General features: G+C 41.4%; 1 protein-coding gene across 2 annotated transcripts; it reads left to right on the top strand.

Annotated features, from left to right (window-relative positions):
- Positions 1 to 25,402, top strand: LOC144934061 (uncharacterized). 2 transcript variants are annotated; one of them, XM_078859430.1, is made up of 7 exons: positions 1 to 1,709; positions 9,741 to 9,893; positions 14,651 to 14,756; positions 15,856 to 16,082; positions 18,464 to 18,555; positions 19,917 to 19,993; positions 25,152 to 25,402. In XM_078859430.1, the coding sequence occupies exons 1-6, from the start codon at positions 63 to 65 to the stop codon at positions 19,966 to 19,968; spliced, it is 2,277 nt and encodes a 758-aa protein (XP_078715556.1). In that variant the 5' UTR covers positions 1 to 62; the 3' UTR covers positions 19,969 to 19,993; positions 25,152 to 25,402. The 2 variants fall into 2 exon arrangements, with proteins under 2 accessions (XP_078715556.1, XP_078715555.1); XM_078859429.1 differs by having other exon boundaries at positions 18,461 to 18,555.
- Positions 25,403 to 25,972: the final 570 nt, after the last annotated feature.

The raw sequence follows: 25,972 nt of genomic DNA, 5'->3' as shown, positions 1-25,972 counted from the left end.
TAAAAAAAATCACAGAGTTGAACCAAAGCTTGAGTGAGACTTCCATCAATCGCAGGAGGCAGATGGGGAATTCTGCTTCTATCCACAATGACTCGCCCATTAAGCAGCTGAGCGGCAGCGGATCTCAGTCTTCGGGAATCGCAACGGATGAATCGGGCACGATGGATTCGTCGCCTCTCAACAGCGACGTGGAGTTGAGCACGCCGGAAATCTCTCAAAAATCACAGGAGCCTCCTGTGAACAATGGCAAAGACAACTCAGCAATAAAAAATCACTGTCCTTTAAATTGCTGCTGGGATGCCGGAAGTCCACGTGCCAGCTTGGTAGGGGCAGACATTTCGAAAGTTGATAATGGTGGTGGTGGTACTCTTAAAAGTTTGGCTCTCAAACAGGACGATCCTCTTGACAAAGAAAGGAATGGGAAGATTTTGCCAAAGAATATGTCTCGAGATTCAGGACTGGTACCTTCGGACAATGAGAAGTCTCCATGTTCACCTCACAAACCTCTGAATGGCCGATCTGCATCCCTTGACTCTGGCAATGCACTTACGCCCACACGCACACTGAACGCAGGACTTCCCCAATGGCCTTTATCGCCTCCATCTAAAATGATACAAGGGAAATCCAAGTCATGTTTTGATCTCGGATGTAACTTACGGAAGTCTGACTTGGCTCTTTCTCCGACAAATGTCCAATATGCTGGCCTGACTAAGTCTTGCAGCAGTGTGCATGCAACTTCATTAGCTGTGGTCCCAAAAAACACAATCATTCCTGCTATTTCCAATGATGACATCCACGGCAAACATCATTCTGACCAGAGCCTTGCGCTGTCGGCCAAGTCTGGAGTAATTTCTGCACCCATGTTCCATAATCGCAGTAGGACAGCTGTAAGTACAAATTCGGCTTTGCTACTGCCACAGGCCAAGTGCCCCCCTCGCAGCTTGTCTTCACAGGCATTGAATGTCAACGGGTCAATCGTTGCCTGCAAGCCACGCGAGTTGCTTCAGCACACATTGCCACGCACTCGCTCTCGGACGTCAAATCATTTGCTGTTATGCGGAAGACCTCTAAAATCTGAAGTTTCGGAAAAGTCGTCTACTCCAGATATCCACAATCGTAATCTAACGAACACAAGCAGCAACTGCACTGAAACCTCTCCCACTTTAGTTGAAGGATGTCCAGATGCACTGCCAAAAGAACCTGCTTGCCCTCCTGTCACAACTGCGTCCAACATGTCATCCAAACACCTCATTATGGAAGCCCTGAACAGAGCCACTTTCCGCCATAGCTCCACAGCATCACTCGTCACGTCCAGTACCAAAGTAGATGACTGCCCATCCAGTCCAACGAACCAAGAACACAAGCCAAGTGATGCTGCCAGCGAGCAGAGTGGATGTTCTGACATCACAGATGGTAAAGTCGCAAGCTTGGCGGACTATAACCCAAGCAATGACATCATCCAAGATGCAGCTGTGCTGCCCAAACAGGAAAGTGTTGCACTACAACAGCAAGGGCCTCTTCCACGGGTGATGGATGACCCAGTCGATGTGGCTGCTCCGACTGGGACCTCAAAGGAGAAAACGATGGAAAAGCAACCCTCCGAGGTGGTTGGGGACAACTACGAAGCCATCATTCAGGACTGGGAGGAGTATCTGCAGAATGCACTGCCACAAACAAATCAAGCAGTCACGGACAACTCCACGAAGCAGGTGAGGCAGGTCTCGTGTATTTACAGCCTTATTCTCAATGGAGATTTTTCCGTTTTGGGTGACTCGGTGCCCGGTGTGGTAACATGGTCAAAGAATGCAGTTTAAAATTGGGTCCCCCATTCATTGCAGCCTGTGACAATTGTGACATTGTAACACTTCAATACAGGAAACGGACGCTTTTATTCACCGATGATGAATAGATTTTTTTTTTAAGAACCACTTGTGGATAATTCATCGTGTCGATGGTGGATTACCAAATGTCACCGAGGCACTAATATTTACCAAAGCATTTTTTGAATCTGTATAACAGTAATGTAGACTATGCATACAATGTGATTGTTACCGAGCGAGTTGATGTTAAAGGCATGGTATGCAGATATTCTTGTTTAGGCAGATGGCGGTGAATGGTGCCTTGTGTTTAAAAGAGTTTGCGATCCACTGCATAGACTTGAGCATGGAGGGTAATGAGGCATGGAGGTCCCTGCTGGAAGCAGAGCTGCTCTGATGAATGATTTCCCTGGATTTGGAAGTGTGTGTGTATAATTTGCTGGAATACAGTTTACCTTGTGTGTGTTGGGAGCTGCAGAGTGCAAGGGGGAATGTACCCGTGCAGTGGTCCTCTACAAATAATGTTCACTTTGGCCTGCCAACTGTGAGGGGGCTCTCATAATCACAGAGGCGTAGACTCATTCACACATTCAAATGATTATTTTACACAGGCTTTTGTGATCAATATTCATAGCAAAGGTTTTTGGGTTTACCCGCAATCAAACCGATGTACTGAAGTAATAGCTAATTTGCACATTTTTGTTCACATGACAAACCTTACTAATTGGCTGTGCCGGGTGGTGGTGGATTAACGACACTTATATTCATGCGATCTAACTCAAATTAGTAGTAATAAGTAGATATTCCTTGACCCGAAGGACATGGTTAATTCAGCTTAGCAATGGGCTGCGAATCCATTTACAGTATTATTTTAATGTAAATGGGTGTTAAAATGTTTTGCTTTTTGGAGAAATTATTTGCTGCCCAATATAGTATATACTGCAGTAATCTAAAACTCTTTCAATATCAGTACAAAACTGTTCATTTGGTCATGGTCCCACGTAATGTACAATCTCTAACTGTCAAGTCGGTACATCTCTGCTCTGAAGGAGGAGCCGTTGTCTGAATTATTAGCCTACTATATTTTACTTGTATGGCAGTGCAATTGACAAGTGTGGTGGTGAGCTTTGTTTGTGATGTATTCCTGTGCGTATGTACCAATGCAGTTCACCGCTGCAGTTGCCATCACCTTGATGATGTATTCTTGGCACTTTCGTGCAGGTGCTGAGTAACAGTGCTTTTCCATTAATGCCACATTCCTCTTGTTGCCGTGATCAGAGCCTGGTCTAGGAGCTGCTGATAACCCTAATCATTTGCAAGGAATTGTTGCGGACAGGAAGGGGTTGGCCTTTGTTGTTTCATCTGCGCACAGATAAACTTTTGTCCATCTCTCTTTCCATCCTCGCATCGCGGCCTATCTTGGTAGCAACTGATGACTGAGCAATAGGTTAATTAAAGGATTTTGACTTAATCTTGATACGTCTCCAACTATATGTAGTGCATGCTCAGAATAAAATCTTTACAAGGGCTAGCAATTTCATCATCTATTTGTTTTTTGTCTAAAAAAATACTGGGTAATACCTAAACTAACCTATTTAATACGTGTATTTTACCAGCTAACACACACTTGGCGACATGGCTCTTATTCAGAAGTGACCTGGCCCCAAATGATAGCCCAACAAAAAGTGGCTTATTGTGTGGGAAAGTTATAGCAGCCAGACACTCTAAACGCATGATTCTAAAATGTGGAAGAGGGAAACCCAGAGGACCCGAAGAAAAATCCACACAACCACGAGGAGAACGCGCAAACGCCATATTACCCTACATGAAAGGACAGCTATCTAAGTGTAATACACGAACTGAAACTTGAAATGTAGCTGTAAAATGGGTTTCTTGCACTCATTTCTGCAATTCACCATTTTTTACTTCACAATGCCCTTCATTATTTATATTTTGTTACTTTGACAATCTTGTTTAAAATGGTTGTGATGCATTGAAAAGGAGAGCACTGGTCAAGCTTAACCATCGAGTAGTGTGTGGATCTGACGTTTAGTGACGAACATGAGGTTGATGGCGTTTCACCTAAGTTCTGATGGCAAATGGTTTAGCCTCTTTTTTGGATTGTGCATAATACTATAATTGTACATCGATATATTTTATAGAACGATATTAGCTTATTTTAACATTATAGCTTGTTAAACATGCGATTATTAAACGAATGACTAATTGCAAATAGTTTACAGGCAAAATTTTTTTACATTTAACTTCTGGATATAATTTTTAAATGAAGTGGAAAAGTGAAACCCATTTTTGAGAAGACCTTTCCTTTGCAAGGGAACTGGGAAATGTTGTTGGGTGGGGGGGGTGCAAGCACAAGGAAGAGAGAAACACGATCAAAAACAATGCAATGTATGCACAATTGTGTACTAATATATAGGATGTGAAGACTAATAATTTACATAAAAATGAATATGTATAGGGTGTTACAACATGAATCGGATTGCTGCGTTGTCACACGGTTTGAGAGATTTAAGCCGTGTCAGTGTGAGTGCTATTCGGCGTCAAGTTCCAGTTTTTCCAGTTGAATTGTTGAGGATGATCTCACCTGAGGTATGGGGGGGGGGTAGTTCTACTGACAAGTGCGAGTCTGCATGCTGCTCTGGCAAGTAATGGTTGTCTTCCCGTGCTGGGCTGTTTGCTTACCAGCGTGGCCTGCTGACATTTATCCAAAGAGGCACGAGGCATTTTCTGTTACTGTACCGATTGCCTTTTTGTTCTCTTTTTAAAATTTCATAACGGAACCTTAAGCTGCATGTCCCAAAGTCAAAGTAGACCTGTTCCCCCTCCATGGAAATATTATTATTATAAAAATGTTTATGCTGTTTTAGAATGTTATGCTTAATTTGCAAATGTAGTGTGTCTACCTCCCATAAATGAGAAATGCGTGTGTCATGCAATAGATGTGCCAAACATTGTTGTGGATGTGGAAGGGCAGGCCGATTTGGGGCCCATTTTATGGGTTGAGCTGAGCTCTGTCCACATACCCAGCTGTGTAGGCTGAAGTTCAAAATTAGCATTGTTACAAATCTGTTGGAATAAGATTTTCATTGGTTCTGTTGATGGTGATCTTTTGACTTCGTCGTTGTCACTGAAAATTTAATTTGAGCCTATTTTTCAGATTTTATTTTGGGAAAGACCATTTGTTATTGGTGACAAACACAATTACAAGGCAGTCACATAATTTTATTCAAACTAAATAATACACTGAGACTGGTGGACACTTGCAATTATATTTATAAGTGATTTACCTCGTGACTAAATTGTCCGCTGCTCCACCCACATTTAACGTTTTTTTATTTACAGATCTTTACCTTTGTAGATGCTATCATCTGTGTAAGTGTTTTCTTGGAATTCGGTACAGTAATCACCGAAACGAAGTGCAGGAAAATAGCAGTTCCATTTTTTTGTGCTGTGACGCACGCACAAATACAAAAACATCTCAATTAATGTCTTCCTTTGAGCCCCTAACTTCTCCCTTTTTGGACACTCCTCTGATTAGCCACTCATGTGGTCCTGATGTAAAAAAGAATATTACTTCATCTCCCAAAGAAATTTGCCTTAATTCTGAAACCTTGTTATGGTTTTGAGAAAGCAAATAAGGATTTGTTTATTAGGCACTTAATTTCTGCAGTATCTCCTACCGGGAGAAAAATTAAGAGAAAAAACACCAGGGCAAATATGGGGGAAATATGAAGGAGTTGAGATGCAGGGGGCAAATAAACGACACGTCCCAGGAACATTTTGGCAGCAGCACCACGGAACAGAGGGAAGCCCAGACCTCCATCCTGACACCCACCTCAATCGCCTTAATGTCCACCTAAAATGAGTCCTCCCCCTAAGTTATTCAGACTTTTTTTTTGTTAGTAGCTGGCCTCTTGGCAATATTGAAACAATGGCCATAACTGTGGGCATTTAAGCCAATGAATACTGTTAATTAACAATCAATAAGGCTTTGAGTGTCTTCCATGCCATTTCAGTAACTCGATACAGATTGCTATCGAGTGCTCCTTGCAGGATTGGCACTGTCCATCGGAAGCTCCTATTGTTGGTTAAGTCGTTGAATTACTCGGCTTACATTCTACAATCGTAACTATTGTCCTGCTAACCTGCAGATGGAGTGCTTTAATTATGGCTTGATAAAGTTCAAAGTTATAGGGTGTTGAAGATTCTAGAAATATTGCTTCCTTAGTTTCATGAAACACTGGCCTGTTTATTTGAACCATTGTTGCCTTAGCTGCTTGGGCTGCTTCGTATGCCTTGAGCATTCTTTGGAACGTATATAGAGCTGAGCAAACGGTGGCAGAATGTGGTTAAGGCCAGTGATGGTGGAGCGAACATTCTCGTTTGTTTTTGCGTCGTGATGAATGTCAAAGATAGTGGTCTTGTTGGGTTATTTTGATGTGAGGCTACGTGCAAAGAACTTGGCCCGTTGTCTGCGTGCATAAAACGGGCATGTGAACTCCCACAGCCCCTTAGCCCTGCCTGCCCTTGCTCACCAAGGACCCTGCTGAGGAGTAAGGGAAGAGGCATTCCTGTGTTCTCTGCCATGTGGCATCATCTGGCTGCTTTGCATTATTCCACAAAAATGTTGCGGTCTCTTTTCCACCAACCACAGTTGGGTTGAAATAACCTATCTATTGAGACAAAATTTCAGAGGTCAAAATTCCCAGATGTTACTGTTCATTGCAAAATAAATGTTGCATTTTTGGTGGTTTTAGGACTTTGAAATACCCCATTTTACTTTTCAATATCTATAGCCAGTGTTTAAAAAAATAGATATATATTGTCCCTTACTAAAACTGAACATGGTTATGATCAGTAATGACTAAAATTTCACCAACGTTCATAATTTAGACAACATACAATTATACATTAATAATCATTTTTAGCAGTAAAATGACAGCTTGGGTTTTATATATTGCCCACAAAGTCAATTATTATTTAATATATAAAGTTGTTGTGTATTGTGACTTTGAACCACATTATTGAAAGTTCCAAATAGCTTTATTCAGCAAAGTGCATCTTATTTTGCTTGGTCAATACTGCCATAGTTGAATCCCCATAGCAATTGTTGTATTTTTTTGTAAACTCAAGACCGTTTTTATGTAAATAGAAACATTGGTAATACTGTAAGTTGGTAGAACTAAAGTTATCCATAAACATTCATTGAAATTGGCAGCTCCAATTCCAGTCCATTGAGTGTACATCACATTTAAGTTTGGTCCATCTTTAGTCAAGCAGCTAAGCAAGTCTCCATGTCCAAATGGAACGTTGAAGCTATTGGTACCAATGTTCATTGGGTACATGGTTTGGGGCCACTATGATCACCTCGTGCTCAGTTTGTGAATGTAGGTAAGTAAAGTGTCATTTTGAATTGGTTTTCCCCCCAAAGTTGCCAAACTTCAAATTCAAAGAAAATAACGTGTTTAGCTCTGTCCTTTATAGACTTTTAAAATGTTAACATTTTAATGCAAATTAAAATGTGTATATCCAAATCTGTATATCATATTATATTTTACTTTGCACTTGATTGAAGGTTATTGTATCCAGACCGCAAATCCAAAGGTGATCACACACAAGTTGGGCTTCATGTTTTGGAAGCCCTTTTAGCCAGTGGCCCTACCAAAATCCGTCGACACAAACATGGCTATTTTAAAATCTCATTTTTGTTCTATTATGCATTCGATGTGCCTGAAGATAACTCTAAGTTTAGTTTGTGCGAGTAGGTTTGACAGGATTATCCACAATTGATCTTGTGAAAAATATAGTTCAAAATATGTTGGATTTAACTGTAGTATTTGCTTTCATCCTTCGTAGCGCTGCGTTATTGCTTGTTTGATTTGGATAGTTATTTAGTGGATTTGTTCACACACACACGGAATGGTACGGGTGTTTCAGCGGTTTCGTCTATTTTTGTAGACTTATAGTAACGCCAGTGTGTGGCAACGCTAACCCCTTTTTTTGTTCAAAGTGTGAGAGGTTGTTCCACCCAGTGCTTGCATTGTGACTCCTGTGCAGTCGGTTCATAGAAAACTCCAAAAGAAACAGTGTGAAAAGCAGCTGTAAGCCAAGCCGTACCTGCAGGCAAACACTCGGCCCCCATGGCAGGTGTTGCATTGTGCTCTGCATAAACTGTTTAGACTGCAATTTTGTCTTTTATAGCATGTCTAGCCAATTTAAAAAATGCTGATGTTGTTTCTAAAAGGGAGTCCTGTTTTACCCATGATATTGCATTTATCAAAACTATGAAACTCTTGATTCTCTAGCATGCGTTTTCGTCTAGCTCCGCGCCATGTTTGGTCTGTATGCTTCGCTCGGCATCCTGGGAGTTTCTCGAGGAAATTAATTTCTCTTGGCACATGGAGTAAAATGTCACACTGGATGCAGAACAACATGGAAACGCATTTGAGGGCTATTCAGCACAATCGAGAAACCCAAAGTAGCAGTATTGATTTTTTTTAAATTCGAATTGGTACTTTTAGGCACATGGGAACAAATCGAATGTTCTTAACCATTTTATTAACTTCCAGACACTTATGAAGCGAATGCATGTAATCTTACTTTATGCTTGTAAACCAGTGGCTGGAAAATGCAGTTGCTCCTCTATATTTTAGTTCTTGTTTTGATGACATCACAAAAGCCACAGGAATTCTGGCCAAGAAAATGCTGTCGTATACGCCTCTTCGATGCTGTGCAATTAAAACATTTGATTAAATCATATATTACCGGAAAGTGTGCATTCCTCTGTTGCATTGCATAATGATAGAAATAGCAAGAGTAAATTTGCTAAAAATACATTATGAATATTAGGTACAAATTACATTTGGCACCCTTTTCTTACTTTACCATTTTAATCGAGCACAAGATGTCCTTGTAGCCCAATCCATTAATAACCCCTGTATAGGAATTGTAATATTTTCAGTCCATTCACTACTGGATGAAGGCCTCTCCACATTGGTTGGGTGTGTTTCACCATGCTCAACTCTGAAAGTCTGTGTGGGTTGATGAAGGCTATGCACAGGGACCAGTTCTGATATCAATTGCCACTGATATGTGTTACAATCTATTCCCTAAATCCCTATAATTCAAGGCACCAAATATAAATATTGTCCTGCAGTTAATGCTAGTTTTTCTTGGCAGTTAAGTCCGTGTGTTTCTTATATGTTTCATCGACATCACTTGTGCTGAAATCGTTTCCTTTGGCCAAAGAAAATATAAAAGCTTTTAAATTAATCATGACCCAATAAACGTAACGTGAGTGTTCACAGTTTAGACTTGACGGCACCAATGGTGTGCAGCATTGCAGAAACAAAAGCCTTGTCCTGAACACTGGCTCAAAAGAGCTGAATGTGGCCATGTTGTCGTTTAGACCAGGGGTCCCCCAACCCCCGGGCCGCGGACCGGTACTGGTCTCGTGGCCTGTTAGGAACCAGGCCTAACAGCAGGAGGTGAGAGCGGTGAGTCCATGCGTGTCCCGCCCATTATTTTATTATTCACCACTTCCGTCCGCGCCTCTTTCCCGCACTGCGCACTTGTCTCCGTCACAGTTTTGGTAAGCCCACAAGCTCTAACCCAAGCCACAATGAGTAAAAAACAAACGTCGCTGGAGAGCTTCTTTGAAAAAGGGGAAAGACCCAATAATGAAACCCCCCCCCCCCATCCATGAAAAAATTGTCTTCCACGAAACCGGTCCCTGGTGCCAAAAAGGTTGGGGACCGCTGGTTTAGACCACCAACTCAGAGTTTAGAACGTGGCGTGGCCATCCCAACAGTTCGCTTTAGTTCGTAAATGTCTCCTCTTCAATGGCCAATCTTCATTGAATGCAGACTTTGCAATCTCATGACAGTCTTTTTGTTTTTGCAGCCGTGCGAGCCAGCAGCTGCTGCTGGCACCGGCTTTGTACAGCTGCTGGAGATGGTGCGGTTCCTGGAATGCATCTCGCGGGTTTACGACGAGCGGGCTCGGAGCGGGGACTTCCGTGCACAACAGCTGGCTGGCCAGGCTGTACCCGGCACCGTAAGTCTTTGGTTTTTATACGCACAGATAGTGTGGTGTGCTAGGAGGTCAGCTTGAGAAGGAATGTATTGACGTGCGTATGTGCGTGTGCATGCCTGTGTTGATGTGGGGAGCGGTGGCGCAGTACTGCAATGTGCTAAAAAAGTGACCCCAGATCAATTTCCCACTCGTGTTCAACATTGGTGACGAATATCTGAACCTGTCCTGGCCTCTCTCCTCGGTCGTTTCTGACTCGCATGATTACGTGGTGCGGTGTGTATACGTCATTACTGGGAAGACCAAGGCGGCCGGGCATGATTCTGGCCACACCACCCCCTTGTGCCGTGCTTGCTTTAAACAGCGCTTGCCCCAAACAGTCTGCCTAAATGGGGCGGGGGGGGAAGGGGGGGACTTTTGTCTTGTTTCTGTGTGTGCGTGATGATCCGCATGTGTGAGATTCCATACGTGTATGAGTGCATGTCTTTTTCTTTGAGACGTTTATCTTTTAGTGTGTGTACAATTGTGTGCATACTTAACACCTTTTTGAATCTGCCCGAATAAATACATTTTGTGTGAGATCATCTGCTAACCCGTGACAAAAACAGAACCCACCAGCTCAACATATAATTATGAATGGGGGACTTTGTGTGCACCACTGGGCATGCGTGAAAATGTTTAGTGGTGCGCTAGCCAGCAAGATTTTAAATGAACGTTTTGTTTGTCTTTATTTATCATGACTTTAAACTGCCCCATTTTTCTGCTTTTAAAATTACATTTTTCTATCCTTAGTTATTGTTCGGTCACCCTTGCATTAGTTGTTTTTTTTCAATCTGTGTAACACTAAATGAGGTATTCATTTACCACATTTACAGTTCTGCCAGCAAAATAGAACTAGATTCTTGATACATTTTTTGTAGTTTAAATCTACCTGGTTTTGCAAGAAAGAAGAATAGTCTGAAATATCAGACATACCAAATGGGTCCAAATTTCACTTTATTTGAATTCAAAAATCCCTGCTGCTTTACTTTCGCAAAGTAATGAAAAGGCATCCATCCTTCACAATCTACGCTAGAGCTGGATCCTTCCCTAGCAAAGCATCTGCCAAATTTGTACAGGTACGTGCAAGGTTGGGTTCGAGCATTCTCGTGCCAAGCCCAGATGAGTCACTCAGGTTTACGAGGTAAATGGCGCCTGAAATAAACAGGTGGTGTGTATTTTTAACAATTGCATTCTTTTTTTGTCCGAAATACAATTCGTCATCGGGTTGTATGACGTGTTTCCACCTGTGCTGTCTACGTCATCCCCCACCACATCTACCGATCATTGCCACCTTCTCTGTAGTTTTGTATTTACATCATGCTGAATATATTGTCTCCTGTCTTCCCATCTGCTCCTAGGTCTTCCCCATTGCATCAGTTTTTGTGGGAATCACTTTTGTGCTATCCGTCATTGTAGACTCCTTGATAATAAGATTGATATTATAATAAGAGTGACTGACTTATGCCATTTACATGCAATAAATTGTTCTGCTTTCAGAATGGTGGAATAATTGTACTAACTGTTCGCTATGTTTCTACAATTGCGAGTATTGACATGATTGATTACGCTTACAAATCAGTGGCAATGGAATTTCAAATTGACCTGGTGCCCTCTTAGATTAACCGAGCCTAAAAGAAAAAGTGCTGCACATTGTTCGTTGTGAGCACCAACACTTATGATACATTATGGCTGGTTACAACATTATGCTGGTTACAACACCGCTTTGTATGCGTTGGCACAATCAGCAAGTACCAGCTCACAGCAATCGCCCTCGGTACATGATGCAATGTGTGTGGTTTTTTATGAATGAAACCAGTAATTGGACCCTGTATGCAACTAAGGCATTTGATTACCCTTTTGCAGGATTTAGCAGCCTTTTTCTGGTTATGGTCAAGATTGTGCTCGACAGGTTTCAGCCAGTGGAAAAAAAATGACCTGTTTATTCCACGGGCATACTTAAGGGCATTTGATTAGTAAGATAACCCACAAAGTCAAAATAACCACATGAAAAGAGCAATCAAGATGATTAGTCTACTTAATTGTGCAGTGTTCATTTAACATAACCATTTTAAGTACTGTAAATATTACCTTCGTATCTAATTGTAGATCTTGTAAAATGAGACTTGTTTCCGGTTGTCTGTTTTCAGTCAACGCGGAATTGATGCACTGTAATTACTCTATTTTATTTGTGCATTAAAAAAAACCCTCCAATTTTGCCCACTCCCAAAGGGCTGTAAGGTATCATTTAACTTGCTAAGTAGAAGCAAGAATGTTTTCTGAGCAACCATTCTAAAGTAAACCGTGAATATAATGTCGTTGTCCTCTTACTTCCCACCAAATCAAGTTGTGATGGAGGCTTTTTTCTTTCTCTTTTGGAAGTCGAGCAGTGCCAAAATAATTACAAGGTCTTGAGTCCTTAAACGGGATTTTAAAAGAAAACCCTACAATCTGCTATGACTGCAACAGGAGCATGCATAGTTTTAATAAGGTGACTTAGTGAAACGTGATCGTATAAGCCATGCAGCAATCTCGGTCCGGACTCTATCCTAAACGGCTCTGTGTGTGTGCTGCATGATACCACAGGGAAGTAATTTGAGTTATCATTGTCACATCACTGTGTGGGCTCTCTAGGGTCCTCCTCTTTTCGTACAATGTGCCCATTCTTTTGGGCTTGGCATGCAGTGAGGGCCTTGTTATGACTTCCGCCCATAGCTTATTTCATGCCACTCCATTTCTTGCTGATGCCGCAGCAGAGTTTTTTTTTGGTTCAGATGACTTGGGAATAGCGATAAATTAGATGCATATCCACAAGCATTGCAAACAAAAACCTCTTGCGCTTGTTTTGCATTCTTGATATTCGTAGTCTGTGTTTTGCTTATCAACATACTGCGTGTGGGTGCTGTATTGTAACTTGTTTTATGAGCAACGATGAAACACTTTGCCCGTAACGGAGAATGCTGTATACAGTATCAAAATTCACAACGATTTGTGTGGAATTTCAAAGCATATTTGTTTAGTTGTAGACTCGTGAAGTGATTTTACAACTTTTAATTGTCCGTTATGTTACATCCATTGCTGGATGAAGGCCTCCTCGTGGCTTTGCCATACTACGCTATTACATGCAATTTCAAGCTCCAACAATAATCTGTTGTTTGTCTGTGGGGCTCTAAACGATTTCACTCCATTCCTCAAAAAGGCCATACCAAGTGATTGTATACACAACATCTGCTAATCGCTTTTTAAGCACCAATGTAATATTAAAGTTTACTTATTTAAGAGTTCCTCTTGGCCGATATTTACATAACTCTAGTAACGTTTTAGTTGTAATATGAATGTCCATGTCGTATTCAATCATAGATTGTGTAAATTGCATTTGAACAAAGTGTTTTTCAACAAAAAATATTGCCCACACTGTTTCTGAGGCATTTGGAACGTGACGGTTGCTTATCCTCGCATTGTAAAACATGCACAACCACATACCTTTTGACTTGGTTATCGTTTCATGATGTACAATCACTAAGCAGCAATCATCACACACAGAGCACCCTGACAATCAAGTAAAATCATGTAGATGATGCCAGATCTAAAGGGAGCAAACTCAAACATTATTACAAAACAATGTAATTCTAGGCATAGCCTTGAATATTGCATGTACCACTGGCTTTACCGCACTGCAGTCTGAATCTTCGAGACCTCTCTCTACTGCCGTATGTTACTTGCATGTTAATCGCCTGAGATCTTATCCACAAAGTCAAGGTCATTATGTCTTGAAGTGGTGGTTTGTCATTGTGTTAAGCGCCACTGCAACACATTCCTGCGGAGGGAGCTGGTAGGAACGTTGGGTTGCTCGGTCAATGGCCAGCGTCAACGGCGGCGTGGTGTATTCCGCAAATATGGCCGACTGAGGGCGGGCACAAGCCGGCGTGAGTAGGTTAAACGTTGAGTTTTATAAGGGCACCACGGGGTGACCAGCCCCACCCTCCCCACCCAGCCCCTCCCTCTCCACCCAGCCCCTCCTTGCACGACGGACAGAATAATCCCCTGTGGGCTGGTGTAACCAGGAGGTTCCTACCAGTATAATGCAACACTACACATCACACACTGCTGTACAAATTGAATGATGTTCACGTACATATGTTTTTCTCTTAGTGGAGGGTAATAATTTTTTGGGTGGTGAAGGGAATGTGATTGTACATACTGAGGGTATGAATGAAAACTCACCCCAGAGAGAAACTGATGGTTATAGACAGAGGCAAATATGAAAGGCTTAAGCCTGTGGATTGGAAGGCCTTCCTTGGGCACCAATTATTCAACACTTAAGTTTTGCCACCTACAGTGAAATATATTTCGTATAACATCATTGTTCGTCAGCTTAAAATGCTAATGGCCTAGTTGAGGGTTATGATTGTGCCATAAGAAATGCACATGGCCCATCAGTTTATTTTGTTGATCCTGAGGAAAGCTTTCAAATTAAGAACATGAAGCGGCTTGTGAAAGGGGGACTCCTTAATATTCCATTTAATTATGGATTCAATTTGCCTACTGGAGGCCCGTTTACCTTGCACTACACAAGGAGCCACACGACACTATGCCAGACATCCCTTTGGCCAGCAATTTTAGACGACAACCAACTTGGGATGATGTTGCCCATTTCTCCCCAACAAGGATGGTGTGTTTTATTTTACATGCATTGAGAAATCCAGCTTTTAAAATGTTCTCCTCTGTCATTTCATTTCCAGAAAAAGGCAACAGAGGTTGCTCACACCAAAGTGTTTGGGGCCCAAGACCCACAGAATCGAATCGCCAAGATGAAAATATTGCCAATGACCCAGGAACTGGTTTCAGGTGTATATGCACTCTCAACCACACATGCGCACAAAGCAGCTTGACGTCATGTTGTTATCAGAGGTTTAGGTTATACAATGGTTTTTAGCATTTGCACAGTTCAGGCGGTTTTACAGCTAAGAATGTTGACCTTATGAATTTTGGAATTTTATCAGGGTACATACAGCACCTACTGATTTATAATTGAGAAAATGACATATTGTTGATGTGCACACACAGGCAGGGAAAAAACACCCAAGGCATTGACATTGCTTCATCAGTTTGTGATCCCCATTCAGATCATTAGCCTAGCATGTGACACTGTGGCTTTCTTTGAGACCTATTGCCTTTAATGCAGCGGTGAGAACAATGATGGGGTTGTGCTTCAGGTAGTGGTGTTCTTTTACGGGGTAAGAACGTTTAGCACATGTCTTAGTGGTGACATCACTTGGCATAACGTTGGTTATTGTCAATATATCTGTCCTTCAAAGAGGTTTACCTTGCACACATCCTAGAATACTTTGTCATAATTTTTTTTACAAGGAACTTGCACAAATGTGTTTTTGATTTGGTATATCTGTGTATGATGTGCATACATTTTCACTCCATTTACATTAATACTGCAGTACTGATGCCAAAGTTGGCATGGTATTTTACTACAAGTGCTTGTTAACATTAATCCTGTTTTTTTTGTCATGCTTCACGGTATTCCTATGCGAAAATAGTTAAATGCTAGAAAGAATTTTGGTCACTGTTCACTGGTTATCATTGGTGTGTGGAATAGTTAGTACAATGACAAATTCTACGATTAAATTATAATACAAAATTTGATATGGTTTTTTAAAATCTTATGTTGCATGAAGCACAATCGGCCAAATTGTCAATAATTCAACAAGCATTTTATCATCTTTATAAACAAAAAAAACACACACTTGCCTTAATTACGTGATCAACAGAAACCTCGACAAAATATTCCGACACTGCATAATTCCACGTCTTTAAATTCCAGTGACTACAAAAATAAAAACTTGCGTAAAAAAAAATACATGTAACACGAGCACCGACCGTTTACTGGCGATTGCGCAAAGATGGCTAATAGAGTGCGCGCGTGCTTGTCCAGGTTTGAGTCGCGCGACCGTGGCTCGCGACGGCTCGACCCAGTGCCAGCAACAGCAACAGCCCAACGCCGTGGCTGCAGGTGCCATTCCCAAGCGCCGGCATCACACGCTGTGGCCGGCCTCTGCCAAGCGCCACAGCGATCCAAACCTGCGACCGCTGCATCTGGAGGCGTCATTCGCGGGCATGCAGCCGGAGGACTGCATTGACGGGGCAATGACTCTTAATCGGGTGAGGTTCCTCCCATTGTTTGTGTTGAAAATTGTACATTTTGACATTTTGGTTGCTCGTATTTGTTCTTTGTGACGCGTGGCTATTATTATGAAATGCGATGACATGTACAGCGAAAGTAAGACATTTACTTCACACAATAGGGTTACATTTGAGGTGGGAGCATAGAAGTACAGTACAGAAATTGATGTTGCTTCACTGCTCTCTTGCCCACCTTATAACCCTAAGACAAACCCTGTCTGTGCTTGGCAGTCTCCCATCCAAGGACAAACCTGGCTTATCCCAGCTTAGCTTCTGAGATATGACTAGATACAACGCACCCCACGTGATGTGGTATTAGGCGAATAATGTGTGATGAACAAATAATTGTTTAGTAGTGGTTTCAAAGTGTGACGAGTTGGTTAAATATGATGCTGAACCTCCGTGTAAACACATCCGTAACATGTGGCTGAGCCATGTTTCTAAAAGCAGGTAATGGGTTGTGTAACACATCACACTTCCCCATAGCGGTATATGCTGCACGGTTAGTCATTAGCAAGTGTGGTGCATTCCATTCACATGGTCATTGAATTTGAGGAAGTTGAGCAATAGTGGTGGGATGTTTATAGCCTCAGATACTTGTTCTATTTTCATTCAGTTAGTGTTAGGGATTGTAAGTAATTGTAATTTATATCCCTTTGTTAATCCACTGAAAGAAGGCCGCTATGCTGTGTTGGTTAATAGGGGTTGTTTGACCATGCGTCACCATTCTTGTCATTGCGGGGTTAGCAAAGGGGGAGGGTGGATGTGCAGGACTGGTTCCGATATGAATCGTCAATGCTATTAACCATGGCTGGGAATTTTTTAGTCTAGAATGTCCAGTTGGGTTTGTAAAATATCCCAGGTTGATTGATTTATAATTAAAATATATTTAACAAAAGGCAAGGGTAAAAATAATGTTGATAGAAGCCAAAAATAAACCAACGTTCTAACATCTAACAATAGCCATTTTCATCCAACAATGCCAAACGCAGTCGTATTTTTCCACAATTTGTTCCTGGTATCGACTGTTTTAGAAGGGGTGTAATTGATAGCGTTTGTAAATACTCCTCATGCTGCCCACCGCTTTGATATTGTATGAAGGATGTGGAAAGAGTGTTTTGTCACAGGGCCATGTTTGTACGAGCAAGCTGCCGCATCGCACAAGTGCACTTTAACCCCGCGTTCTGCCGTTTTCTGCCAGGCCACATCAGCTGTGTAAACCATCTGCTGTGCAGCGCCCTGCTTATTGCAATTAAACCTATCTGATTTTATCGAGGCAGATGTGAAAAAATTTACTCCAAGTTTTTAATTAATACTGTTTGATGTTTAAAAAAAGACGTGTCCATTAACCCTTTCCCGTTCCGAGACGACTGCAAGTTGTGGGGTGGGTCACGTTCACCGCTGAATCTCGCAACGTGCAAGCGATTTAGTGTTAATATTTTTAGAGGGGTATAGCGCCGTTATTTTTAAAGGGATTGCCTGTTGCCAAATTCTGCCACGCCCTCCCGCATGGACTTGTGGGAGCCTCGGTACCGATGAAGTTTTTTTTTTTATCCTGTCTGATTACCTACAGAACGGTGAAATGGTTAATAATGGCGTGATGTATTTCTAACCAAGAGGTAGCATACGTGTGTACTGACACACTGACCTATTTTTGAGTGATTCATGCACTGCTATATGATTTTGCTAGCTCGGGTTCAATCCCTCGTGATTATTAGTATTTGAAGCTGACCTGATTGTTTTTTTTCCCACGAGGATGACTGCCTTTAATGAGGAAACTTATCTTGTGCCAACATCAGCAAGGGGTGTGGACATAGCTTTGTGTGATGGTGGTCACTGGACCTTTTTGGAAGTTGTGCTTAATTTTAACAGGTGCTCACGAAGCAGCACTTCCGATGGTTTAAAGGCTGAATGGGGATCCATTCGACTTCATATGTGGATCCAATCCCTAGCTATACAGGCTGTTGGGAAAAGTGCTGTTTGCAAGCACCTCCTAATGAAGTCTGGAAAAATGCAAATTAGAGGGTGGTGCGGCCAGGATTATATCCTGCCACCTTTGTCTCCCGAGTGCTGATATATACACACCACCACACCAGGCACGTATTTCAGGACCTAAGGATGGCCCCAGGAAAGTTTCGGCTAATCGCCACAGATTCTCAGCCATGCCAAACATCAAACTCGGGCTCCCACGGCTCGTAGTGCAATGTGCAAACAACTATGCTACCGCTTCCCTAGATATATATACCAACATATGTGTGTGCATGTAGGCTATCAACGTGGTGTGTGTAGCTGCATTTTGCCATGCATAGTGTGACGTTTTAAGACATTGCCCGATTTTATCCCCCATGTATCTTTAGCAGCATTCGAGAGCACCTTGGAAGAGCCTGAGGGCTTTGTTCAAGCGAAGCAAAGCTGTCAAGCAGAGCCACTCTGGGGACAGCACGTACAGCAGGTGAGGCTGCCACCCGGGACCACACTTATCCCATCTTCCTCGGCGAGTTAACACGGCCGGTGATGGGGGTGCGCATTACCCCGTAGCCCAGTCCAGGCTGTCCTGAACAATCGCATTCCAGTTGTCTGTTCTTGGTGCTCGACATTGACTTTGAGCCAGAGGCCTTCTGTGGATTTGGGGGCTGTAGGGACGTTTTTTTAGGACCACACAATTTCCTCACTGTTTACGTGTCCACTTCACTTTAACGTTTCTGGCATTCGTTAAACTTGTGCCCGTTGTTGCAACAACAAAAAGAAAGACTTGTGACATGTTCCCATGTTGCTTTGGGACTGTTTAATGTCAATTCCGGTTATGTTCGTTTTGCTTTTGGCATATCCGAGAGGGTGACGTTGACCATGTGCCCTCGATGTGCTGTGTGAAGTGTAATCATTTGACTTGATGAGGCACACAAACAGCATAATCCTGTACCATGGTGTGCCCTGTCAACCCTTCACATGCTGCTCCTATGCTCATATTCAGTAGCCACACACCTGTAGATGGCAGTGAACTTGCGAGATAAGATTTACAATTTCAATTCTCGTTCTAATGCACTGTAAAGTTGCATATTTGTCTTGCCCACATGGGAGAGATGCACGTGATTTTAATCGCACAGCAGTTAATTTGCTGTGCGTCTTGTTTATCCCCGGGGCAAAAACGGTGACACGCTAAAGGGGTAAGCTATCGCTTGTGGTCGAGTTTCATTATTATAATTATTGCTAAGATGTGTATAGTACAATACCCATTATTCGTATGTGTTTAAGATTCCATCTCTAGACAAGTAAAATAATGCCTTTCTTAAGGTCATCTGTGACCATTATGTCCATGTTTCTGCTGGAGGTAAGGAAGTACGCATTATGTTGCTTAGATCAGGCTTTAAAAGAGAAGCAGTTTAGTGTTTTGTTTATTAACTTTACATGGCAAAAATATAGGGCATGCGCCATTCCAGAAGTACACTGGAGAAATGATATAAACATTGGCAAGAGCACAAGTAAATATAATAGTTAATTACCGTGAAGAGTAAAATTGTAATGGCCAAGGACGCGCACACAAACTGCAAGTATTTTCTTAAAAGTGCATGTTGCCGTGAAAAATGTATTCCGTGAAGTGTTTTTTCTGTGCAGACGAAGCATGTACTGTGTCATGTGTATCTAAAAAATGTTTTATAAATTGGTGAAAGAATAGGCAAAGTGTCAAGCTATCTAGAATAGTTGAACATTTGAGATTTGAAAGTATTCAAAAGGGAGGTTTGCACTTTGAATCTTGTCACATTTGTCTACCCACCCACGTGGTCCTCACCACAACATGCATCTTGCTTTTTCCAGAAGCGAAGAAGTTGATGACATCAAAGAGACGGAGGAGTTTTCTGCCAGCTAAAAGCCTTTTCGACCATTTTTAACCGGTATGTTTATGCAAACTTCACCATTTGTGCCACGTGTTGACATTTGCTTCTGTTTTGAACGGTAACAACGACCATACAACCGATGTTTTATAATACATGCAGAGTACATTCAATGCACAGTTGCTGTGCGTTTCTTTCTCACAGAATGTATAATTAAACTCACATTTTTTTTAATGAAATATAAATTAGTCTGCCTTAATTTTGTCCAATGTATTGCAGCACATTTTGAATGTTGTGCAAACGATAGCAGCCAATACCTGCTTTGGATTTATTTATATTTACGAATAACCATACGCTTGAGGGTGGTAGAGAAAATATAACAACTGTGGCATGTAACGTCCATTCCAGGCAGTTCTCCTCCACGTATTTATTTTTCACTTATTACATAAACTACACTGACCCTGTTTTTTAAATGGCTGGCTGCATTTCAGGGTTTAGTCCTAGTATGCGCGTAAATACACCTGGTTGTTTCCTGGGTTACAGCCGTGTTATGAAATACAGACACAGCGTCGCTTCATTCCTCGCTCTGTGTTTAGGCTGCGGTCTACATGCAGCCTCTGCCGCACAGGCCCTCAGCCAAGGGTGGTCAGGGGGGGGGCAGGGTACCTCGCCAGAGCTTGATCTGTCAATGGGCTGTATCTGCCGAGTGTTGTGAGCCCAAGTAGGAATTTGTGTTATGGGCTTGGAATGTGAAGGAGGTGGGATCCAGGGTGTGTTTTTTTTGCTTCACGTCCTTTTAAAAATGTGAGTTTGGCCGTGACTCTGTTTTAAGTAATGCCGCCCATACAGGCAAATGTTCAACTACAATTTTTGATGTCGAAGTACACTGGAGCTGCACCGTCATGCGATGCTGAGTTACCAGTGGGCCGCTTGGTTAGAGATGCCAGGCAGCTTGTTTTTTAAAGAAGCGAGAGTTGGTCGCATTCTTCATGTCCGACTGCTGAAGTTCTGGGTTTGAAACCGGGCAGTTGTCCAATTTATGTGAGGTTCTCATGTGTGGTAAGCTGATGGTATCAGCCCAGTTGCCAATGATGGCAACAACAGAAAATCGCATTCAATTTGGTTATGCACTTAAATTGCCGAAATTCCAGTTCCAGAAATTAAAACTGCTTGTTTTTTTTGTCATTTACACTCGGTGGAAGAACGGGTAGGAGAAAATGCTGCCCCCTACTGTAGTGTGGATCCGAGGTCACGTGACTTCATTTCAGCGGGTAGCTCTTGTGTCCGCTTTGGTGGGGCCATTCTCTAACACAAGGGGATTGCACTTCGCTGAGAGTGATCTGATACCTCGTCTCACGACATGGCACCAACAGCACCATCTCGATATGTTGGGGGGTGAAATACAGACATTCTCTTTAAAGAAAAAGGACCAAGAGAAGCTTGACACATTCCTGCGGAGGGAGCTGGTAGGAACGTTGGGTTGCTCGGTGAATGGCCAGGGTCAACGGCGGCGTGGTGTATTCCGCAAATATGCCCGACTGTGAGGGCGGCACAAGCCGGCGTGAGTAGGTTAAATGTTGAGTTTTATAAGGGCACCACGGGGTAACCAGCCTCTCCCCACCCAGCCCCTCCCTGCACGACGGACGGACACAATAATCCCCTGTGGGCTGATGTAACCAGGAGGTTCCTACCAGTATAATTCAGCCTTACTCTCAACACATTTCAATTCCTTCTTAAATAATAAAATAAGCGACCTTGGTAGACTGGCTATCAATCATAGACAACTTCTGCTTCATAACAAAATAGATGAGCAGTCTACTAAATATAACCTGTCGCCGCATAAAACATAAAGCATTTATCGCACAACCCATGGCCCTCTGGGAGTGCATAATTTAAGCAGCGTTGATTCTATACAAGCAAATTCTGGACTAGTTTTTGACATACAATGTCATCGGCAGAGATTGGCTTGCTTGAATTATTGCTGGTGAACTACCAGTTAATGTAAGCAAGGGCCCTCTCTTGAAGATGTGGGTCCTAGTTTGACACTAAATGATATGCAACACAAATAAATCATTGGTACAGTATCATTATTTATATCCTCCAGAGACAACGATAATGATTATTCTGCTTTCATGCAATGTTTAAACTTGATTATTTATAGCTTTAAATGATCATCTTTGCTTGTAATATCAACTTGAGCCTTTTAAATTCTGATTATTATGGTTATTTTTTTCAATGCTTTAATGCTTATAAATTGTGGTAATAACTCATCATATTAGCTTAATCCATAATGGAGGTTTTTGGGTTAGATCGCGTAAATATATAAATGTGTCGTTAAAACCCGCCACCACCCGACACAGCCAACTAGTAAGGGTTGTCACGTAAACAGAACGTGGTCAATTCGTCACTAGTACAGCAACACCGGTGTGTTGGAGAGCCAAGCCACAACATTTACAATCCGAGTACAACGTTTTGCCAGTAATTACAACTAGCTTCATCAGGCGACAGACAGATTTGTGGAGAAGTCTTACTGTTTCGTTCCTTATATAGAGGCGTAGATGTGTTGACCACGCTTCTGTACTCTTGCACAATGTGGGGGGAGGGGGGGTTTACTGAGGCAACCTACATTATGCATGTGCATTATGCGAGCCCTTTGAACTTGTCCTTCTTGTCTATTGTGTTTATTAAAACAGCCCTACCAACGGTAATCCCGATTGAAGTACGCTGCCCTTTGTAGGCATGCATTTAATTAATGTATTATTTGATGTTCTTGGTTTTTTCAGTAAAGTCACGTAAATAGAAAACAAAAAATCTAAAATAAAAGCAAAAAACCCACGACGTTTCAATCGCAACATCAGGCGGAGAGAAAATGTTTTTTTTTTCTATTTACGGGACTTTACCGAAAGAACCAAGAATATGAATTCCTGCAGTCACGAAAGTTTTAAGTCTATTATTTGACTATTCGCTTCCACACAGCACTAAGACGGTAGCTATCCGAACGGGTAAAGTTATTTTGATTTCTTTCAATTTCGATAGATTATCTAATTAGTCTTGGCCAATAGTAGCGAGTTTTGCACAAAACTTCAACATTTTCAAAATCAATTGAGTGTCCTTGTTGGCACGCTTATTCTGCTACTGCTGACAGTTGCATTTGGAAGAATGTAATATTTCTCTGATGTTCTTTTCGTCTCGTACTGATCATTCGTCCTATTTGCCCAACATAACAATTACCACACGTGCAGTTAATCCTGTACACACCTTCTGTTGATAGCTTCGGCAATACATCTTTTGTGCCAGATATTAAATTCTGTATTTTATGTACCGTGCCAAATCTGACTCGAATATTTTGTTTTTCCAAACATCTGGCGAGTTTATCAGTTACTTCCGCAATGTACGGTATTTTGATCGTTTTAATTACTTGGGCATTTTCAATGCTCTTGTTATTTGATTTGGTTTTGGTATTCAGTGCCCTGTTGATTTGTGCTTCTTTGTAACCGTTAATTTGCAGCGCTTCTTTAACATGTGGAATTTCAATTCTCAGGCTGTCACCATCTGACACCTGCTTTGCTTGATGAATGAGCGTCTTGATAAGAGCAGATTTCTGTGCGGGGTGGTGGTGTGACTGCATTCAGATAGGCGTCAGTATGCGTTTTCTATCGGTAAACACTGTTATTTTACCATTTCTACCCCATCCGAGCAGTATTAGCTTTACATTACCAACTCGTGTCTTCCATATACTTAGAATAAAATATTACCTGATATTTAATATTCATACAAATTGTTTCTCTTCCAGGAAATTTTATTTTTAGTGCGCTGACAATTAATTCCTACATAATACTTTTCTTTCTGCATAGCTTCACCGATGGTTTTTGCATCTTCTGCCTCTTTCTGTGCATGTAGCCTTCTTACAACCTAGAGAATGAATGGATACCAAACTCCCACCTTGTTTATACATGTGCCCCTTACATCAGGCAGACCTAATCACTTGTATTATGTGCTAGTTTCCGATCATATTTGGTCACCAAGGATTTGCCTGCAAACAAGGGGTAATTGTCTCTATCATTATTCAGTGTTTGTCCCTTTGAAAATGTGCAATTCATTTTGTCTTTCTCGAAAAATGTTCACAAGGAACGTTTTAAAAACACAACGTCAATTCCCAGGACACTTCACTGGTTTCATTTTGTTATTTCAAATCTGGAATGCTTTCGGCTGAGTGGATTTAATTTATTCTCTCTGCTCCTGCTCATTCTTTCGATGTTAACATTCCTTTGCCTCACTGATGCTTTTCTAACATCATCTTGGGTTAATCTCCGGCAAGTCTGTTTGCCACCAACGTGCTTTGCACTTCAAAGTTTGATTAATTGCACACAAGGGCAATTAATACTGTAGGGACTTATTAAGAGTACACCTCTAAATATTAAATTCACCCTGGATACATTCGCACATAAGATGTTCCATCTTAAGGGATTTCGCAAATAAACTATATTAATAATAAAAAGAGTCTCAAGCCTAAACTACATTTTGTACTTGTAAACATGAATAAAATGTATTAAAGAATAGGCTGCTGCATGTGTATTATACACATGTAAAATGCGTTTGATTAGTAGCGCATAATGCTGTTAATTGTAATTTAATGGTGAATAGGGGGCAACGATTCACATCCCCCACGATTAAATTACTGCGATTAATGTTCCCAATTCAATAATATATCCATGTTTTGTAATGATGAATGTTTTGATGACCTCGTGTTCTAGGGGGGGTTATGTTATTGCATATGACGTATACTTATTTAAAAATCATTGATCCTGACAGAGCAATTATGTGCTTGCATCGCAAACAAAACGTGCCACTTGGTTACTACTTCAGCACATGGCTGCTGAAGTCGTAACCATTTTTTGCCAGAATTCTGGCAAAAATCGCCCGATGAAGCTGGTTGTAATTACCAGCGAAAACGTCGTATTCAAATAGTTAATGTTGGAGGTTTGCGCTCCTGAAGTAGTGCCTAATTGGCACGTTTCGTTTACGTGTCAAATCTTACGAATTGACTGTCGGGTGGTGGCTCAATCTAGCCCCAAAAAACCTAAATGGTGAATAATATTGGTCGCGAAAGCCTACCTGTTTACAATATGATGTACTCTCCTGTAGCTCGTTTTTTAAATGAAACCAAACGTTGCATTGTTTCTCATGATTTTGTTATTGCATTTTTTTTTCTCATCAGCTATGGAACTTTACGGCCGAGAAACTCTGAAGCTCCACATCTTATCGTGTGTATCTTGTGCTCGCAAGCCGATGTGCGAGTCATGATGGGCATCTGCACCAGGAGTGAAACGTACCCGGAGTTTTGCAAATGCTTATGTGATCTAATTTGTCGTGCACTCTTACATTTTATACATAAAATATGAATTATTATGTGGTTTTGCATTCATGTATTTTGTAATGCTCACTTTTATTTACACCTGTAATGCGCTATATGGATGGTACAGTATTTATATAAATGTATGTTTTGAGGGAAGTATATTTTACAGAGGTATAGATTTGTATATGCTTTGTGAACATTACATATGTAAGGTTCAAATTATCAGTATTAATCTTTAAAATGCAGTATTTATTGATATTTTACAAAATGATTTATTTTGTGCTGAGTTTATTTTACGAACAACTCTGAATAAGACTCGTACTGTTTATAATTTACACTCTGGTCAATGTCACCAATAAAATGCTTTTAAACCAAATACTCTTTTTGTTTTTCTATGGCTGAGTTAATTTGATTAATTTTTTAACTATCAAATAATTTGATATTTAAGCAATCTTTTAGGGGTTTTTTTGGCCTGATACATTGGATTAGTAAGTTTAAATTGTTGTACAAACAAGCTTACATTTCAACAAGGTTCACTATTTTATTCTGCATGCACATTTCTGTTGAGAGTTTGACCAATAAGACGAACGTTATTCTTCCATTATTTGCCAAACATGTGGACATGTTGTGGTAGTCGCAAAAGCCCATTTGTGGAATTTTTCAAATGTTCCTCCAGTTGTGAT

This window comes from Lampetra fluviatilis, chromosome 9 (genome assembly GCF_964198595.1).
Source record: "Lampetra fluviatilis chromosome 9, kcLamFluv1.1, whole genome shotgun sequence".
Classification (NCBI taxonomy): domain Eukaryota; kingdom Metazoa; phylum Chordata; class Hyperoartia; order Petromyzontiformes; family Petromyzontidae; genus Lampetra; species Lampetra fluviatilis.
Note: the sequence above shows the minus strand (reverse complement) of the source record. Positions and strands in the feature narration are given on the sequence as shown.

Excerpts from the sequence above, each read along its gene's own strand:
- LOC144934061 (XM_078859429.1), top strand. The coding sequence starts at position 63 with ATGGGGAATTCTGCTTCTATCCACAATGACTCGCCCATTAAGCAGCTG. Across the intron at positions 1,710-9,740 it reads CGGACAACTCCACGAAGCAG|CCGTGCGAGCCAGCAGCTGC; the intron begins GTGAGGCAGGTC and ends TTGTTTTTGCAG. Across the intron at positions 9,894-14,650 it reads GCCAGGCTGTACCCGGCACC|AAAAAGGCAACAGAGGTTGC; the intron begins GTAAGTCTTTGG and ends TTTCATTTCCAG.